General features: G+C 41.1%; 1 protein-coding gene across 2 annotated transcripts in view; it reads left to right on the top strand.

The window, feature by feature from the left end:
- Grin2a (glutamate ionotropic receptor NMDA type subunit 2A) overlaps positions 1 to 21,479 on the top strand; it is a 420,942-nt gene that overhangs the window by 342,827 nt on the left and 56,636 nt on the right. For both annotated transcript variants that reach the window (XM_060364161.1, XM_060364162.1), the window contains exon 10: positions 2,212 to 2,372. In XM_060364161.1, coding sequence (XP_060220144.1) covers positions 2,212 to 2,372 — 161 coding nt within the window. The remainder of the gene's footprint in view (positions 1 to 2,211; positions 2,373 to 21,479) is intronic.

Raw genomic sequence — 21,479 nt, 5'->3', positions numbered from 1 at the left:
TTGTCTTGTAGTGCCCTAGGACCTGAGTTCGATCCTCAGGACCCATGTTAAAAAGGCCAGGCATGGTGGTGCCTGCTTGTTATCCCAGTGCTAGGAGGGGCTGCCTTGATGGTCTTTGCAGCTCACTTGCCAGCTAGCCTGGCATGCTTGGAAAGTTCCAGACTACTGGAGATTCTGTTTCCAAAAAGGTGGATGGCCCCTGAGGAGCCACACTGGACATCACCCTCTGACCTCAGGTACAGATGCACCTGTACACACATGATTCACTCACTGAAGAGCATACTAGGAATTGAGATCCTAGTTACTAGGTATTTCTAATTTAGTCATGGGAGACTCTTCTTTACCAGTCTGTAGCTTTGGCTTCATAAGAATATAGGCTGGAGAAATGACCTGGTTAATCACTGAATTTATTTTGAAAATCATATTTCTTATCTTTGTGTCTATCTCCTCCATCATAAATGCAAACCATGGCTTAGACACTTATATGACCTTCAGGCCAGTCCTCAGACTGAATAGAGATAAAAGATAATTAAGAAAAGATTTGATGTTTGCCTACTGGAAGGAGACAGGCTAAAGCTATGCTGAGTGATGACAGTTTCCAAGAACAACACATATATGACCAGTGTGAAACATGTAATATGTTCTTCATGAAGCAACCAAATTATATGGCATTTCAAGCATGTCATGACTAATTTCCAAAGCCCTGCATAGTGTATAGATATGAGAGACAGGCTCAGCGGGCTTCATGGACTGCTCCAAACCACGGGAGCTGAGGAGCAGAGAGGAGCTTTCCTGATCCGGACCCTGTGATGCCCTTGCTGCTCTGTGGTGCCACTGACATCAGAGGCTCTGTTCCACCCTATGTTCACTGGAGCCACAGCTGCCTCTCTGCTTGCCCGGGTGCCTGGCTGGGGGGAAGTCTCGCCAGAGATCACTCCAGCAGAAAACTCGGGACACCTACAGCGTAGATCTGGTTGAGAAAAATGAGCCACTTATCCATGGTTCCAAGTTGGGATGTGACAGTCTCAGCTAATTCTCTTGACACCTTCCTGTCCTGCCTCTAAGGAGAATTGTCTTTCTAGGGTGTAGATTACATCAATTGACTTCTAATCGTGTTGAATCCCCTAAAACATGGTCTAAGTTCATTTATACACATACATGAAATGTTCTAATGAAACCTGCTACGCTGTGCAATTAATGTTATACTAATAGAATGTTTTAAATCTGGGAACATAGGGCTGGAGAGACAGCTCAGTCAGCCAAGTGTCTTCTTCCAGAACTCCATCCAGACTAAACTATCTGAGAAGTTCCAGGTTCAGTGAGAGACCCTTCCTCAAAACACAAAGTGGATTTTGTCTTGAGGAATGATGTCTAAGGTTGACATCTGCCCTGAACATGAAGGTACACACATGAGCACCTGCACACACATGAACATACATCCATGTACATGTGCATGGACACACACACACATGTGCACACACATGTACATGCATGCATACAAGCACAGTGGACACATATGTAAATGCACGTGCACAAACTATGGACAGGTTATATCAGCCAGTTAGCCAAGAAAAATTATGGATCATAGAAAACTTCCATGCAAACCTGAGAGGAAGCAAGGTCAGTGGAGGTTTTGGCTTACAAACTGTCCCTGAGTCTGCCACGAGCCATGCATTATGGCTGGCAACTGTTAGGATGCCACAAATACTGCCTGTGTAAATGAATGAAAGAATGGAGGATAAGTGAGTGATAGTATACAGTCATTTTCTGGAGTTGAGAGCAAGGTATGATTGATAGTAATCACAGAAAGAAAAAAACTTTGTTGTATAACAGATAAAAGAGCTTGAATAGTTAGTACACCCTTAACTTCTTCTGCATATCTTTATGTCAACTGTATGCCTAGCATGGTGCTAGTCTCTTTAATAGCACAAGTAAGATAACCCCAGAAAATATTCATTGAGCAACAGAGCAAGCCCTGTTCTCAGGTCTGGGAAATAGAATAGAAAATGGAAATAAAAATGAAAGCCAGACACTGTTTCCACCTTCCTGGAGATCACAGACCCACGAAAGGTGTGACTGAGGACAAAGAACGCCTGAAAGGATCTTTTTCACCTTTCTGTACTGTTCCATGCTGAACTTCTGTCACTGTACAAATACTCACTGTTTCTTTTCTCTTCCCTTCACCTTTTCTTCCCCTAACACCCCCTCCAGTTTCAGAGACCGCATGACTATTCCCCTCCTTTCCGATTTGGGACAGTACCCAATGGAAGTACAGAGAGGAATATTCGGAACAACTACCCCTATATGCACCAGTACATGACCAAATTCAACCAGAGGGGAGTTGAGGACGCCTTGGTCAGCCTGAAGACGGGGTAAGGACAATGGCTCCTTCTTCTCTGCAGGCATCAGTGCTAAAAACTCACAGAAAATGACTCTGCATACCTCTGTGCTTATCTGTGAGAACCTGAGGTTTTCTAAAGAGATACTGCAGGCTAGATGGCCCCCAGCAGAGGAGTGTTTGTGTTAATCTGATGAGCATCATGGACTTCCTGATAAGAGAAAGTATGGAAATTCGAAAGAAAAAAAAAAAAAGAAAGTAAAAGAAAAAACCCTGAGAAGTTCCTTAAACTGATAAAGAAGTTGATCTAACTCCATGGGATATTTTAGATAAGTAGAAAGACCTAAAAAGGTTGAGAGCTTAAAAAAATGAAAACAGATTTCTATTAGATTATTTTAAGGATGGCCAAATACTGGTAACAGCTTGACTGTACAATATTGATGAAGGTGGCCGGAGATGATGCTCAGAGGCAAAGTCTGTGTCTGGAATGCGGAAGTCCAAGATTTCATCCTACATACACTGAACTGGAGATGAATACACACACACACACATGTGTGTGTGTATGTGTATGTGTGTGTGTGTGTGTGTGTGTATAAATGAATGAATATATATTAATTCTACCTATGAGATTACTATATGTATGAAATTTATTAGAATGGTGGCTTATAGGTTCTTGTCCAGCTAGTCCAACAATGGCTGTCTATCAATGGAAGATCCAAGAATACAGTAATTGTTCATTCCATGAGGTGGGATGTCTCAGCTGGTCTTCAGTATATGCCTGCCAGTAGAAGCAAGGCGGCAAAGGCAGCAAGCTTCCCTCTTCCATGTCCTTTATATAGGCTGCCAGAAAAAAGTGTAACTTAGATTAAAGGTATGTCTTCTCACCTCAAAAGATCTGGATTAAAAGTGGGTCTTCCAACTTACAAAAATGGTTTAATTAAGAAATAAAATAAGACAAATGGGATGGACACTGGAAATAGGAGAAAACAAGTAACAGGATAGGAGCCTACTGCGTAGGGCCTCTGAAAGACTCTACCTAGCAGTCTATCTAAGCAGATGCTGAGACTCATAACCAAACCTTGGGCAGAGTGCAGGGAATCATATGAAAGAAGGGGGAGTTAGTATGACCTGGAGAGGACAGGAGCTCTACAAGGACCAAATATATCTGGGCACAGGGGTCTTTTCTGAGACTGTTTCTCCAACCAAGGACCATGCATGGATATAATCTAGAACCCCTGCTTGGATATAGCCCATGGTAGCTCAGTATCCAAGTGTGTACCTAGTAAGGGGAATGGGGACTATTTCTGACATGAACCCAATGGCTGGCTCTTTGACCTCCCCCACCCCAAGAGAGGAGTAACCTTGCTAGGCCACAGAGGAGGACATTGCAGCCAGTCCTGAAGAGACCTGATAAGCTAGGGTAAGATGGAAGGGGAGGAGGACCTCCCTTATCAGTGGACTTGGAAAGGGGCAGGGAGGAGATAAGGGAGGAAGGGTGGGATTAGGAGGGATTGAGGGAGGGGGCTACAGCTAGGATACAAAGTAAATAACCTGTGATTAATATAAAAAATAGAAATTATTTAAAAAAAGAAATAAAATCTTCATAGAAATGTCCAGCCATTTGGATTTTAGTTAATTCCAGATATAGTCAAGTTGACAACCAAAATTAGCCATTACAAATCCATACCTCCTCAACTTGACACAGAATCATATCTCTTTATGTCATGCTTTCATTTACAAATGAAAACAATAACCCTATCATAATTATGCCCAACATGATATAATTATCACTTTTACAAGTGTAGATATATTATAAATTTTAGAATAGGTGGCATTGTCCCTTAAGGGACAGTCTTTCAGTATCCCAAGCTCAAGTATGATAACACATTCTCCTTATTGATTTTATATTATGTGCTGAAGAAATTGAGGAAGGAAAACAAAAACATCTGTGCAAATACATTCTTAACAAACTATGGCAGAAACACATCTGCTATAATCTGCATGCATTTCTGCAACAAGTCACGTGGCCTTACCTAGTATTTATAACTACCTCCTTTGCTACCCATCCTGTATTTCCTTCACCCTCAACAAGCTCCTCTTTGGGTCTTTACTCTTTTCCTGGAGTTATGGCCCATCTTTTCATTCCTGAAGGGTCTGTGCCCTTAGTCATGTTGCCTAGATTAGGCTTTAGTAGTTTCCCGTTGACTTGGTAGCACCAAGAGACGCCCTAAAGGATGTCCTATACTCCAGACATGATCTTTCTTATCTCCATTGTGGAAAATCCAATTTTCTCATGGCAATATGGATCAATCACCCCTCCTAACACTGTTATTCCTTTCTTAGCCTGTTAGCATAAGGGCATCAGAAGCTCGAAGTGGCTGGGGGAATTCTGAGCTTCCAGTCCCATGGATGTTTGCTGTGCTTCCTGAGAGGAACACTTCCCACCACTGGGTTCACAACTTTTGGGCCAACAAATGTTAAGATCTCAGGAATAGGAAGCAAAACTTTTCCTAGAAGTTGAGTAGGGGTGATAGTGAATGGAAATATTACCTTTGTGACCTCTTGATTCCCAGACCTATGGATCCCTATTACAGAAGAAACCATGCCATATATTGTATAGTGATTGAAAGCATACACTGGATTTTTGAAAACACTTCTTCAGTCCTCCAGGCTGGGCCATTCAATTGGCTCTTTAACTGTGTCTTCAAAAGACCATTCTATCTTTCATCAGATGCTTCAGCATGGTGGGGAATATGGTTAGACTAGTGCATTCCATGATCATGGGCTCATTGTTGCAATTCTATAGCTGTGGTATGTGTTCCTTGGTCAGAAGCAATACTATGTGGAATACCATAATGATGGATGCTGTTTGAGCAGAAGCATTACATGTAAGGAAGGCATATCCATAACCAGAATGAGTATCTACTACAGTAATGATAGAGCATTGTCCTTTCCATGGAGGAAGTGGTCCAGTGTAGTCAACCTGCCACCAGATTGCAGTCACCCTGGGGACTGGTGCCGAATCTGAGGCTCAATATTGGTCTCTGATGTTGACATATCTAGCATTCAGAAGCAGCTAGAGTCAGGTCAGTCTCTGGTTTCCACACATGCTCTCACAGGCAAGTGCATCTGCACATACAAGTGCATGTCCAGGCACACAGAAAAGAGAGCATAGGCTGGGGAGCTGGCTCAGCTGGTTAGGACATTTGCCACGCGGACATGCATACCTGGACCTGGGCTGAAGGAACCTATGCTTAAGGAAAAAAAAAACTAGCCTGGTATGGAGGCATTTCCTTGAAATCCCAGTGGGTGGTGGTGGTGATGTTGGTGAGAGGAAGATTCCTGGCTAGCCAGCCTAGTCCAGTTGGTGAACTCCAGGCCTGGGAGAGACCCAATCTCAACAAATAAGCTGGAGAAAACTTCCCTGATACTGCCCTTTGGCTGCCGCATGTGTATGACACACATGAGTGCACCCATCCCAATACCCCTACACATAAAAGAAGTAAAAATCCCACACTTAGGGTCATGAGCTCAGGCTCTGGAGACAGTCACTGCCTTTTCCCACTGTTCACTGTGGTGTGTGTGTGTGTGTGTGTGTGTGTGTGTGTGTGACCTTTATTTAACCACCCTGAACCTCATACTTAAGGTGGAAATAATCAGAAGAACTAATTCATAAGACTTCTGTGACAAATAAGATGGACGGATATGTTAGATAGAGCGCTTGGGGTAGCACCTGGCATAAGATGGTACTTATTGTTATTGCTGTCATTTGTTGCAAAGGTTAAATTCCATTTGTGCACATTCAAAAAGTCAGGGATGTGTGAAATACAATTTAGAAGGATTCCATTAAAATGATTTTAAATGAAGGAGTTTTATAATGAGAGAAGTTTTGATTATCTAGAAAATTAGCTTTGGTAGGAAATCTCAGTCATCTGGGGTTTCTGAGCATGACACGTGACTGCAGGTACAGGCTCCTCACAGCTTGGTAGCTGCTTCCTCTTGCTTCTTACTTTTTTGGGGACTAAGAAGCCCCTCTACAGTGTCAAACTAAACCAGACTACTGCAGAATTCCTCAGGAATGTTTGCAGAGAGCCTATGTTTGGAATTTGATTGGTATTTTAGCACAGACAGGAAAAACATTTCTTCAGAAGTTAAGACCATGACTTATCCAAAACTCACACATGGCTTGTTCTGGCTTGGAATGATTTTTTTTTAAGTTTTTAAATGTACAATAAAAGCACAAAACAGTTAGATATTAAAGACATAATTTTGATGGCTGTGTTCTAACTGGTATTAAAGGTTAGTGATTCCTAGCAGTAGCCATCCATGTCATCATTAACACCAGCAACCCTTTTAAACACTTCCGAAGCTGAAGATCAGTTCCTGATACAGAACCCATAAATTAAGCCCCGTGCTGGTGGTGCACACCTTTAATCCCAGCACTCAGGAAGCAGAGGCAGGGGGATCTCTGTGAGTTTGAGGCCAGCCTGGTCTACAGTGAGTCCAGGCAAGACTATACAGAGAAACCCTGTCTCAAAAACCAAACCAAAACAAAAAGAACCCATAAATAACATCAATCCATTTGTTCTACTTTTCAGTCTTTCTTCTTTAGCACAGCATTCTGATTGTGAGACTGTAGCATTGAATCCTAGGTCTCATTTCTCATTGTTGTATAGAGTTTCGTGGTTGGCACACTTCACAAGTTTACCTACCCTTCTCAGTCTCAGTGATTGCAAGAGTACTGTCCTGTTTAGAGTACTGTGGACACGCTTCTAAAGATGCTCTTGTATGTGCCTTTATTTGCACATGCTTTTCCTCATATACCTTTAAGTTTGAAATTGCTGGGGCATGGAGTGTGGATATATTCAACTTTAGTAGATGAGAGAAAAGATTTTTTTATGACTTTAAAACTTAGCATGGTGTAATTTTTCTTTCTATGGGTTCTTTCCACAAATATCTATATCATTGCTCCATATGCATCATGAACACAGCATGGATGACATGGTTGAGGGCTGTCTGCCTCCTTGTTACCTATTTGTCACCCAGAGATCAAAATGAGTTATTTTCTTTAATTTTTAAAAAGTATGCAGTACAAAAAAGAAGCACAGAAGCAGACACCAGCCAAGGCTACAAATTGTACAAATTGTTTCTTGAAAGCCATGTAATAATTATGACACCCATCTTGAAAAGCTTGGGCAGATGGTGGTCTGCTCTGTACTCGATCTCCCATGTTAGAGCTGCTTTGGGCTGTTATTTCAAATGCAGAAGCAAGAGCAAAAATGATATGAATTATTCCTTATGTGACAACTGTAGAGAAAGCTCCATCCTAAAGAGTTAAGCTCTGACGGGGTAAAGCTGATAGAAACGACATGTGTTTTTAACAGACTCCATGGTTAATTATTTGAATAAGCTAAGTTTTAAATAGATAATACAGTTGTATAGTTCAAAAATTAAAAAAAAATTAATAATACTTAGGCCAGTTCTGTGGCAGGAAGAGCAGGAAGAACATAAACTTGAGGCATGCCCTTACAAAATGAGTTCAAGACCACCCTTGGCAACCCTGTTTCCAGAGAAAAAATAAATAAAAAGAGGACTGGGGACATAGTTCAATGGTAGAGTATAAAGGAAGTAGGCTTATTCCCCATATTGCCCAAAACAAATAACATATATGAAAAAGGAAATATAAAATGAAATATAAAATCTCCTTCCATGTTCTTCATTTGCCTAGTACCCTCTTTCCATAGCAACCAAATACATTTACTCTATCTTCTATCCCCTGGCATCTTCCAGACTGTGCTATGTGAATGCATAGGCTTTCATTGTTGTAGTTATCTTGTGCCCTATTAGAGAGTTAGGTTGTCTCCAGTATTTTGCCTCCGCAAATAATGTCCCAACAGAGACTACCCACACATGTTTCATTAATTTCTTGAAATAGTTGGTCAAAGACTTTATAACTATAACTTTGGCAGATGCTGACGAATTTCTTTTCAAAGGAAATGTGTATTTATTTTGTAAAAGAGAGTCTGTTTCTCCAAGGTTGTTACCAGTACAGTTTCCAGTTAACCTTCTAGACAGTTCTTTTTAAGGAAAGTTTGCACTGACATCTATTTTATTTTGTATATTTTTAATTTAATTTTATATTTTTATTGTCAACAAATTTGAACATATTTTTATATGTAACTAATAGTCATCAGTAATTCTTTTTTTTGAAAAGAAAGTATTTTTTTAACCAGTTCTTCATTTTCTTATCCTATGGGAGATATTTCTTTCATGCTTATTTTAATTTCAGTAGTCAAATATAGTAATCATTACTATGACTTTTAATTTTTGAGTTATAATTCTTCATATAAAAATATTTATTTACCTTGAAGTTACAGAATAATTCTATCACCTTTTCTCCTATTTTAGTTTACTTTATTTACTTATGTAATGACACATTTATTTATGATGTACTTATTTATTTTTTAAATAGAATCTCACTGTTGCCTAAGCAAGACTCATAGTGTTTGACTCAGTTTCCCAAGGGCTGAAAGCATAGGTATGGGTTACTACATTTGACCTACATTCTTATTGAGACATGGTCTCATATATCCCAGGCTGACCTTCAGCTCTCCATGTAATGGAATACAGTCTTGAACTTCTGATCTTCTTGCTTCTACCTCTCAAGTGCTGAGTAAACAGGAACACCAGCAACCGTGTTCATCTAGTGATCAAACCTAGGACTTTGTGCGTCTTATGTAAGCTCACTGTGAACTACATCCTCATCCCTTAGCTTCCACTTTCAATTATTCGGGATTTTTTTTTGGGGGGGTATGGTATGATGTCTGGCTCCAAACCCTCAGATAAAGAACTGCTTCCCCGGAACTGTCCCAAGACCTAGCTGCGAGTACTGTATCTATATTCACATTCTCCCACTACTGCCTTTTAAGTATCAGCTCTGCCTCAGCTAGAGGCCCCTTTCCTCCCTTTTATACCGTGTTTCTTAATTTTTTCATTGTTAAATATATTCGCATGATGAGGATGATAATGTCATTGCCCTACTTTCCTACATACGACATCTCTAGAAGTCTCATCTCTCTGGAAGATAGGTACCCCATCTATTCTTGAATTACTGAGATTTATGACATCTTCTTTGTAATGTCCTCAGCACCCTGTGGTCCAACAGACACTGCTTAGAACACCCTGAGCTGTGTGGGTCTCAGACGCATCTACAGACAAGGAAACAAGTGCCGTAAGCACGGCCATGAGGTTTCTGAGAAGGCTTTGCACACCTAGGAGCCTCAGCTTAAGTTCAATGACCTGGATTTGAGCCCTGGCTTTACCATCACCTCATAGTCTCACTTTCTCCATTTATAAAGCAAAGCAGCTGACTGCTTTGATCTCTGAAATAGCCCTGAGATTCTTTTATTTGCATCAAACACATGTGCAGTCAGAACTCAGATCACATAAAAACCAGGACAAAAATCAGGAAGGATTAAGAAAAAGAATTCTAACTCTTAGTGTTTCCAGGCCTTGCGGAATGAACTAAAGCTACAGGAATCACATGAAAATTTGTTAAGATGCAGATTCTTGGGCCTTGTGTGGGCTTTCTGTTATCTCATCTTCTTGATGAGCTTCCCCCCCGCCCCCAGGTACTGGTGGTTCTGAGACATTTCAGAACAGTTACTTTAAAGAAGTCATAAACACATTGAATTGAGACAGTTTTACAAGCAGTAGACAAACCAAATGCTTATCTTTAGAATGAATCAAGGCTGGAAGAAAAGCAAAATGGGAGAAAGACTTTAAAAATATGTTTCTCTGTATATTTGAATTTGTAATAAATGAAACTAAAGATATTATCAACTAAGCCACAGAATAAATAGGATTTGATGTGTAAACTTACTGAGATCAGTAAGATTTTCAGAGATGGGCTATGGAGAAGGAGCTGTTAGTGACCCAGGTTTATAGGTCAGTGTTTGTTTTATGATCAGTTTATGTTTGTTTTATGATCATATGACCAGATACCTACAGAAACAATATGGGGATTCAAGAATTGTTTTAGCTAGAATTTCAAAGCTTGCACTTCCTCATGGAAGTTTGAGCTACCCACATCCTGAGAGACAGGAAGCAGACTAGAGTCAAAACAGGAAAAAAATGACATACTTCCTCCAGCCAAGCCTGTCTTTCTGTAGTTTCACCCTCTTCTAATAGCCTGTTCAAACCATGATAAGGGTTGAGTCCTGGTGCTCTAGGTGTGTCTGCCCAGCGTTGTGCCTCACAAACCTTGGTACGTGAATCCTTGGTATCATCATGTTGATGATCAGAACTAGGCATCACAGTGCCCTAAATCAGCAGGGGTAAAATAAAAGGAGCCCTACAAAGCCAGGTGAAGCAGAATCCCCATGAGAAGGGCCTGGGAATAAACTCTTTGTGTGATATAGGCTAATTAGATTTAGAGAGCATCCGTTCTAGAAGAGAGGACAGAAGCTGAATAGGATAGAGACATCTAGACTTATAAATGCTGTGTTCTTCACCAAGTGTTGGCAAGGGGGCAAAGCTGGTATACTAGATGTAAGTGAAACATGGACTCCAGAGAGCTAGTAGTTTAAGAATTAGAAGGATAATTGGTGTTTTTTATTTCAGTTGATTTTAATGTGCAGTTGTTTGGACATTGATGTAAAAGTCTAACTTTTTTCCCCTCCCCTTCTTTTATTTAAGATTTTTATTAGCATACATTGTCCCTGCAAAGCTATGTATTTCATTAAGAGATTTCTATCCATGGATATATGAAGCATTGTAGTCACATATCCCATTTCCTGAGAAGCTTAACTCTTCAGCCCTCATACCCCATTCTCCACTTTCCTATTTGATTTTTTTCCCCAGCCCAACACCACAGACAAATAGATCTCTTTGTCTTTCTACATATGCAGCAAAGTGAAGAGTTATTTTAAAGGGAAAATTGTCTTTTATTATTTTTTGATGGTGATAAAATAACAATTACCATAAAAATTTCCATCCGAGTTATGTTCAGTGTAGACGGTCTGTGATATCAAAAGCATTCAACACATGGTACAAGTATTCTGACCACCTGTTCTAGTTTCATTCTTTTGCTGTGATTAAACACTCTGACCTAAAGGGCCTTAGAGGAATAAAAGGTTTATTTGGCTCACACTTTCAGGTTACAATCCATCACTGAAGAAGGTCAGGGCAGGAATTGGAAGCACAAGTCATAGATAAATGTTGCTCACTGGTTCACTGCCTGGCTTATGCTCAGCCTACTTTCTTATACAGAGTGGAGCCACCTTCCCAGAGAATGGTGCTGCCCACAGTGGGCTCAGCCCTGCTACATATATTAACAGTTAAGGCAGGCCTCTTAGACAAGCTCCCAGGATAGTCTTTATCTAGACAAGCCCTTGACTGGAACTCCCTTCTCAGGTAATTCTGTGTTGTCTCAAGTTGACAGGTAAAGCCCACTTAGAAAACCATCTATTCCCCAAACACTTTACCTTCTAAGCATCAGACTTGATATCCCTCAACCATAAAATCTATTCTCCCTCCTATGACCCTGGTAACTACCATCGTAGTTTTTATCTTTATGATTTGACCACCCCAAGTCCCTTATTTAAATATAATTGAACAATATTTGTGTATATGTGGGTATGTATGTATGTGCATATATTATTTCACTTAGCATAATGTCCTCAAGGTCCATTTATATTATATTTATTTATTTCCTTTTAAAGGCTAAATAATATTGTTTGTATAGATATATGGTTCTCATCTCTTCATCTGTTCATAGACATGTTACTGCTCCTACCTTTCAGCTGGTCTGGATAATGAACATAGGTATGCAAATGTCTCTTTGAGTCCCTGAAATGAGTTATTTTGGTACATCTACAGAAGTAGGGTTACTGTACCATGAAGTTTGTCTTTATATTAAAGAGGGTGTGTGTGCAACAAAAAACAATTAAAGAAAAATAGACCATGAATTTGAAAATGATGGGAGTGTAAACAGGAGGATTTAGAGGGAGGAAAAGTAAGGGGAAATGATGTAATTCTATTATAACCTCAAAATTGTTTTAAAATTGTTTTTTAAAAAAGTAATTCTATTTTTAAATGTTTGAGGATCTATTCTCTCCCCCCACCTTTTTTTTGTATGTTGTTACAGTGTTTTATACTTGAGTCCCAGCGTCCCTTCTTTCTTTCTGGTGCTGGTTTGTTCCTTGTCAGTGGCTATTTTATTGGCTGTTTATGATAATTAGTGATGTTAAGCTGTGTACTTATTATTGACCATTTGTATACCTTCTCTGAAAAGCCACTTGCTCACGTTTTCTGTGTTTTTGTTATTGAGTTTTAGGGGTTCTTAATATCTTTTGTATATTAATATATTAACCTTCTTACCACACATATGATTTGAAAATATGCTCTTTCATTTTCTGAGCTAAATTTTACATTTTAGTTATGTTGGTAATATCTTCAATCATTAAGAAATTTCATCTATTTCCTGAACATGATCTACAAAGCTCAGGTTGATCTCTCTCTCTTCCTCTGTCTCTCTCTCTCTCTGTGTGTGTGTTTCTGTGTGTATGTGTGTGTGATTGTATCTCCCTGTTCATGAGTGTGTAAGGCACATGTGTATACACTTCCATGTGGAGCCCAAGAATGTCCTAGAGCACCCTTCTCCTCAGGTACCATCCTTCTCTTGTTTCAGGCCTGGTCTCTCACTTGGACTTTGGGCATAGCTGATTTAACTGAGCTAGCAAGCCTTTGAGCTTCAGAGACTCCCCTGCCTCAGCCTCTTCAGCTCTGGGGTTACAAGGATACACCACCACTGAACTTTTTACTTGAGTGCTGAGGATTGAACCCAGATCCATTGCTTGTTCAGCACACACCGAGAATCTCTCTAACCCTCATTCTTCATGGTATGTCCGTAAAAAACTAAGCTGTGATCCCATGTCTTTGCAAGGGCAAAGCATCTTCACAGCAAAGCAAACACTGATCATTTTTAGTCTTTGGCACAGGTTTTCAAAGTCTATGGCGTTCAGGGCAGCATATATTTTTAACTGGGTTAGTGATTCAGATATCCATGGTACTCAGGCTTTTAGATGTAAATCTCTTAAATATCAAAAGATAGAGCTCTCATTATTCCCAGAGAGACAGGAAGAGGAAGAGGAGGAGGCATTTAGCAGGAGAGTGCAGGGTGACTGGAGATGTGGGGGAATGTTACTTTAGGTCTGGATACATTAAATTGGAAGTACCTTTGGCCAATACTATCACCTCATGTCATCTGCGCCCCCCCTAAGATGCTCCAGTTTGTGAGCAGCAGCCCCAGGTGAATGGCATACATGTCCTTACTCAGTCTGCAGCACTCTCTGAGCTAGGTACCATTTTATTCTCTTCAAAATATAAGGAACATGAAGATCGGCAAGATGAACAGATGGCACACCAGGCTATTTAGCAAAATCACTGTATTGTAGAATTATCGAGCATAGGGCTCAGGCTCGCCTCCCACTTGGCAATGCTGCCTAGAGAGTTGGACGGCTAGAATTAGAGTCCAAGAAAGGATTAGAAAGTGGAGTTGTATGGTCCTATATAATATGTATGTCTTATGTAACTTAATGTGAGATGACCTGAGAGTTGATAAAACACAGCACCCTTATTTCTGTTCTCTAAAGAAACTGGTCCAGCAATGTAGGAACGGCAGAGGGAAAGGTAGATGTGGGTGTGTCATGATGGTTGCTATGTCGAGCAAGTTCTTTCAAGGATACCATCTGAGCGAGGCTTATTTGCTAAATTTCATCAGTCAGACAGAATCAAGCACGCGTGGTTCATTTTCAGCTGCTGAGTTCGAAAGCGGGCGTAGACATCAGTGCTCAGCGAGCTGTTCTAAATGGGATCGCGTCATCTCCAGAGAAAAGCAGATCGACACTGACCTGGTTTCGGAGATCCACCCCCACGCTGCAAATACAGCTCAAAAATAATTGCTACCACATCATACGGTTAGGTTTTTTTTTTTTTTTTTTTCTTAATAAAAACTCAAGAAAGCAGAGACATCTTTCTTCTTTTTGTCCTTGGAATGACTTCCTGTTAAACTCCATCAAAAACAATATTAAAAGATTTTCAAGGCCCTCCATAAAAGGTGTTAAAAATAGGAAAACTGGAGGTGGGGGAGACATTGAATGAAGTACATTCACAATTCTGTAAACTCAGAGATTGAGACAGAGGGAGAAGAAGAGGAAGAAAGGAGACTAAATGGAAATGCATAAAAATGTTTACTTTGGGCTGAGGAGACAGCTCAGTCAGTTCAGTGCTTGCCCTGTAAGTACAGGACCTGAGTTCATCCCCAGAACTCATATACAAAGCTGAGCATAGTGGTATGCACTGGGGAGGTGGAGATAGGAGAACCCCTGAGGGTCACTGGCTGGACAGCCTACCTAACCTCATTAAGTCTGATGAGCCCAGACCAAAGAAAGGTGGTGGGTAGAATTTCTGAGGCTGTTCTCTGGCTCCATTGACATCTACACACACACACACACACACACACACACACACACACACACACACAGACACACACAGACACACACACACACACACACACACACACACACACACACATGCACGCAGAAGTGAGATGGGTACACTTGAAGAGCTTTCTGGCAGCCCTCTTGCAAGGCAGTCTGCTGAGAATGTTGTTTGTGTCACCTCTCAGGTTCTGTTCCATTAACAGTCTTTATTTGTTTTGTTTTCATTTAAGCCAAACTTTTGTCTGTGGAAAACATGTGTCTTGCAACTAATAATGGTTGGCTTTATGCTTGGGCTATGACTTGAACATTCACAGTTCAGTTTGAGATTCTCCTTGAGCAATTATGAGAGTGTGTAGTGTAGATATCTGTTTCCTGGCTTTCCCTGAAGCCTTTAATACTGTTTCACATCTGAATGTGCTTAACTCAAATTGCTTTATTCACCCATCTGAGGCTCATTTTATTACATTTTGAATTGTTTTGGTAACTAAGTGAGGTATTTCTCACCAGCGGATAACATTTATTGGGTGTTAACCTTCAGCAGGTCCTGCTTGGGGGGCTTGGTCAGCACAATCTTACTTAAACCTTGCGTCCATTCTGTGTGACTGTGACTGTCATCATTTCCATCTTCTGTCCTGAAACAGAAGGCACAGGCATAGAGTGATGCTCCAGAGACAATGCTTTGAGTCACAACTTAAATACAGTAACGAACGTGGTCATCTCTGTGACAGTGCTCAGCCTGGTGTCTCTAATTGCCCGTTGCTGTGTGGAACTTGTGCAAACTTTGTAGGTGTTTTCATTTTAACATGTCTCTAAACTTCTTTGAAGCTTCTTCAGAACCCTGACCACTTTGTCTTTTGAGATAAGTTCTCTCACTGGCATAGAAATCGCCAATGCAGGTAGACTGTCTGCCTGCATGTCTCTGATTCTTCAGCACTGGAAGTATAAGGATGGTGGGTTCTGAGGATGAACTCAGGTCCTCTTGCTTACAAGTCAGGATTTTTACTGACTGAGCCCTTGTCTCAGCCCAGATTCCATATTCTCTGGGCATGTTTCCTGTCAGTATTTGCTGAGCCCACGTTGGAGCTTCAAATCTGTGGTTGTTTCTTTCTCTTTCAATTCTGCTGGATGTGCAACCTCTCTACTTTTCAGGAGGAACTGAGGCTTGGGAATAGGCAGCAGCCTGCTCAAGGATCTGCAGGAGGCAGAGCCAGCTTTCAGAGGCTGCCCATGGCGGGCTATCCCCCTTTATGACTTGAGAAGGTGCCGAGACAGCTCAAACCTGCTTGGTACAAGGTGTAGGATTAGGAGCAGAGAATCCGTGTTCTTGTCCATCTGTGTCTTAGTAACAAGCTCCTTTCTTCCAACAGCTAAAATTACAAACAAGCCTGCACTCATCAGCTACTAAAACAATGATCACAGCACCAAGCGTCAACCTTGTATGGTCTTTTACCAGTATCTTGTCTCATCAGCCTTGGGAAAAGTGAGTCTTTCATGAGTGGAGCTGGCTCAGGCCACAAAATCATCTGACACACATTGCGAGACTTCATCTTCATTTTACCAGGAGCCCTTGGTCCAACTGCAAACTCAGACAAGCCCCACCATCTTCCTCCTGTGGAGACTTGCAGGTGGGGGCTAGGCACTGTGGCACACACCTGGATCTAAACACTGGCTTATCATCTCAGTGCTTGAGAGGCAAACACAGGACGATGATGATTTTGCAGCCAGCAGAGAGGTGACATTTTCTCTTACTGCGTTGATGCCGGAGGATACCCATAAGCTCGTGTCACAGAATGCTGGCTTTCCCAGTTAGAAATGTGTTCTCTTGGTTCTAGGGACCAGAAGTCCAAAGTGGAGGTGCCAGTGCGAGCATGTCCCTTCCAGGATCTCAAGTGGAGAATACTTCCTCACCTCTTCTGGCACCTGCTTTGGGTGCCTCCAGGTTCCCTTGGCTTGAAGCTGCCCCTCTCTTACTTGTTTCATCTCCACATGGCCCTCTTTTCCTATGTATCTTTTCTTCTTATAAAGATGAGGCCATTTGACTTAAGGTCCATTATATACTCTGTTTAATTTTTTATCCTCAACTAATAACATCTTCAAAGACCCAGGTTATCACCTACTGATACTGTTTATCCTATGAAATTCACCAGAACCACAATAGGGTTCTTTCAGTACTACTTCCTGGCAGGTTTCTGGTGTTGGCACTTACAGGGAAGTATATCCTTGGGTGTCTGGCGGTGCACATTGCTCCAGGTTCCATCTGCCGATGCACTGTGGGAATGAGGTTGTATTCTACAGGGAGGCACAATGCACACGAGTCTAGTGTTTAAGCTTGTGAGAGAACCCCACCCTTGGGTGGCAATTGTGCTGGTTGGTTTCCTGTGCCTCTCCTCTCACTTGTAGTTACTTGGGTGGCTCTCAAGTCTTGCCAGAATCTAACACAGACTTTCGCTCTCACTCCCCATGGATTCTTCACAGCCACCTGTTGAGTTTGCCGATAAGCATGTCTGCTGTACAGACAGAGAATAGCTGCTTAAGTCATTGGCTCAAGCACCGAACCAGTGAACTTTAGAGATGAGGAGCATTGCTCTGGATCATCATGCTCTCTGCTTCTCATTATAAACCATATTCTCAGAGTGAAAATAAAAAGATAACCAGATATGAATAAATATCCCATTGACCATGTAACAACATCAAACCACGTCTGACTGGATAATCATTGATTTGATGTATAGTCCATTACTCTTAGACTTTTGATATATACATTTGCATCTATTTATGTATTCACCTGTAATTGCAAAATTTATTTCTGGAGATGCTATCCAACTGTACATAGTAGGTCAAGATTTTCAATGACTGTGTTTTGATAGGCTTCTGAGTCTGCAGGTGTTTTTACCCTCATCCTCCTGTGCTGCTGGAAAACCCCTCATGTTCATGCATCAGAGTTTACTCAAGCATTTCTCCCTGCTGGAGATTTTCTGGTCATCTTAGGGCTATGATAGGAGTCCTCCTCTCCCTTCTGCAAGTCCTTTTCTGCAAATGAGTGCAAATAGAATTCCTCCACCAAATATTCCTAGGTTCTTGAAACTTTAGTCTTCTGTGATCAACTGACTGATTTGTTAATTCATCTCCTTTCTGAGTGGCTTCCTGCTAGATTATGGAGTTAGGGGTGAGAAAGACCCAGTTTCACACCCTGGTTCTAGATGGTGTATTGCTATGTTCCTTTTGACAAATTAAATAACTGCTTGAGCCTATTCCCCACAGCTGTGAGATCTCATGACATGTAATTCCTTGGAGAATTCAATACTGTGACTTAGGGAAGCTCCTAGCATTCCATTCTAGAATGTGACTGATTTATGTTCTTTCTTTCTTTTATGCTGGATGTACAGATGTCTTAAGTCTTAGTCCTGGGATCTGACAACATCTTATCTCATCTCTTCTACATTGTGATAAGGTTTCTGTGATTTAGTTTCCTAGACTCAAATGTCCTCTCTTCTAAAACTCAGATTGGAGGCCTTACACAAGTTAGTTCATCTCTCAGACTACCATTCCCACTTGTAAAATGCTGATGGGGGGGCTAGAAAGATGGCTCAGCAGTTAAGAGCATTGCTGTTCTTTCAGAGGGCCTGATTTGGTTCCAGCATCCAGGTGGTGGCTCACAACTGCCTGTAACTCCAATTCCAGGGCATCTGACTCCCTCTCGCAGCCTCTGTGGCCACCTGACCCTCACATGGTACACAGAAAACATGCAGGAATGCACATAAAATAAATAAATTATGTCTTTGTAAGACATGCTATTCAGGATCTGGGGAGATACCTCAGCAATTAAGAGCAGTTGTTACTCTTGGAGAAGACCTGGGTTCAGTCCCCAGCACCCAGGATGGCTCACAACCATCCCTATCTCCAGTCCCAGGGGATTGATGCCCTCTTCTGACTTCTATAGATACCAGAAATGCATGTGGTGTACACATATATATGTATGTGAAAACAATCATACACACAAAGTAAAATAAATACATCTAAAAATTTTTTTAAAACAAAAATGCTATGTAAAGCTTGTTTTCTCCATAGTATTGAGAGTGGAAATTATTGGAAGATCAGGCCAAGGGCATCTGGCATGAAGTCTGAACAAGGAAATTTGTTTTTTGGCATCAGAACCGTGAGCTCCAATTTCAACCATTGAGATGTGTAACAAGGAACTCCTTGTGAGACTGGCCTTTGGAAAGGAATGATGCTTCTCCCACACCAGAACATGAGATCTGGTGAGGAGAAAGCAGGGCATTGGGGTAGTGTGTCGTCCTCCACACGAAGTTCTATTCACTTTTCTCTCACCCTGCTAGAAACATACAGGAGGGACCACAAATTTCTTTTGTTAAGAGGGGGAAACCAAGGCTTTGTGAGGCACACAGACTTGCACAGTTTCCCACAGCTTGTGACCAACCCTGTTCCTCCACGTGGGAAGCCCAACACTGACTCAGTGCAGGCACTTACAGTGCCCTGCTGTGGGCGGATCTGGAAACATGAGCTCTATACAAGTTCTTGAATGGAGAATTCTGAGCTTCAGTTTTCTTCTTAGAAAACCCCAACATTATTCTATGGTATCACCACTCTTTGGATGCAATCAATTTGGGTCCATTAGTAAATTCAATAGAACAAAAGCAGAGACCTATTATTTCAGTCTCTCTGAGTCTGAGGACCAGGAGCACAGCCCCCTTGTTGCCTGGCTCCCAATATTTCTCTTTCCCCTCCCTATCCTATTGCCTTTCTTTTCTGTCTGTCTCCTGGAATCTTACTATTTATCTCCACCCTACTTTATTTCTCTGGGTGCTTGAATTTTTCTTTTTTTTTTTTCCTTCTCTCCTGATTTTCTCTGTCTTGCCTCTCTCCCATCTCTCTGTTTTCCTGTTTCTCTTGGTATATGTTCTTCCTCATCTTCCTCTCTCAAATCCTTCCCACTTCTTTACCATTTTTGCCCGTCTTACAAATTTGCTCAGAATCTTCACAGTGAAAATAAGTATTAACTATGAGTATTTTTGTTTCCAACTCACAGTGCATGTTCTTGGTAGAAATAAGTCAATATAAATTAAACCAACAACAGCTAAAAGCACACAAGATGAAATTTGTTATTGATTAAGAATTCATAGATGACTGGAATCTTCTTGGCTAATATTGTATTTCTACACAATCTTGACTCAGGAGAATTAGACTTGGTGGGAATAATAACTGCAAAAGAAAAATCCCAAATGGCAGGAATCATAAATTAGTTGAATTTGTTGTGCTCTAAATGTTGATCAACGAATCAAATCTTTATAAAAATTTACGAAGAATTGACTCCAGTGAAAACAGTTTCCAAAACAAAAGGCATGTGTGGGGGTGCCATTTAACTATGCCATGAACAATATTGATCTAGGAGTTAAATCATCTTAATGGAATTTACAGTAAAATTAATCAATGTCAGTACAGTTCTGATATCAATGTTTGCATTCACAAACTCAGAGTCAAAAATGTGAGCCTAGAGCTGGAAAGATAACGTGGTAATTAAGAATGCTTGACACTCTTCTGGACGATGGGAGATCCATTCCTAGCAACCATGTTGAGTAGTGGCTCATAACTGCCAGTAACTCCAGATCCAGATGCAAATCCCATTTCTGTCTTCAACAGGCCCTTACACACACACACACACACACACACACACACACACACACACACACACACCACTCAATGAATCAATCAGTATAGGAAAAATGAATGTTTGGAAAGATGTGAGCCAAGTTACTTTCTTGAAGCCAGCTGTAGACAAGCTTAGTTGAGGGCGGATATAGGCTCGCTGTCTCTTAGTAAACATGCACAAAGGTTGTCAAGCCTCAGTAGGACCTTCTGGGGACCACAAGTGCTCTCCACCAACAGTTTGGTGTCTCATGCTTACATCCATGAACCTTCTCTTTTCTTCTTATTCAGTGTTAACCTTTCCAATGCCCCACTTTCATCAGAATCTGCAATTACAACATACTTTTTTTTTTCTATTTTACACATCCAGCATCCAACACTGCAGGGAAAGGGTCACTTGTCCATCTTATAGAAAGGAGAACCAAAGCTCAGAGAGGCCTCCTCTCCAGAGTGGTGAAGAAGGATGTGAGTGGTGTGCAGTGTTCCATACTTGCCCACATGTGTTGCCTAGGCTGTTGGGATGTGGTGTGGTGGTGTGATGGTAATGATGGTGGGGGGTGTGTGTTGATTTGTATGCCATTGCATACATCAGGCTATCTGGCCCATGAACATCTAGAGGTGTTTTTCTGTCTCTGCCTACCATCTTGATGTAGGAACACTGGAGTTGTAGACATGAGTACTGTGTCCAGATTTCACATCTTTTCTGGGAGTTTGAACTCAGGTCCTCAAGTCTGTAAAACAAACGTTTTACCCTCTGAGCCATCTCCCCAGCCCTGACGTGCTGTTCTTTTTATTTTCCTAGCAAAGCTTTGATACAACCTAAAAAAAACAAAAAAATGCATTCGGTTATCATCAAAAAGACATTTTTGTTTTCATAACACTTGAGACTAGTCCTCCAAATACACATACACTCTCTCTCTCTCTCTCTCTCTCTCTCTTTCTCTCTCTCTCTCTCATTTTATTAATTCATCAGA

The sequence above is a fragment of the Meriones unguiculatus genome, chromosome 11 (assembly GCF_030254825.1).
Source record: "Meriones unguiculatus strain TT.TT164.6M chromosome 11, Bangor_MerUng_6.1, whole genome shotgun sequence".
Classification (NCBI taxonomy): domain Eukaryota; kingdom Metazoa; phylum Chordata; class Mammalia; order Rodentia; family Muridae; genus Meriones; species Meriones unguiculatus.
This window is presented reverse-complemented; position numbering and strand designations above follow the sequence as displayed.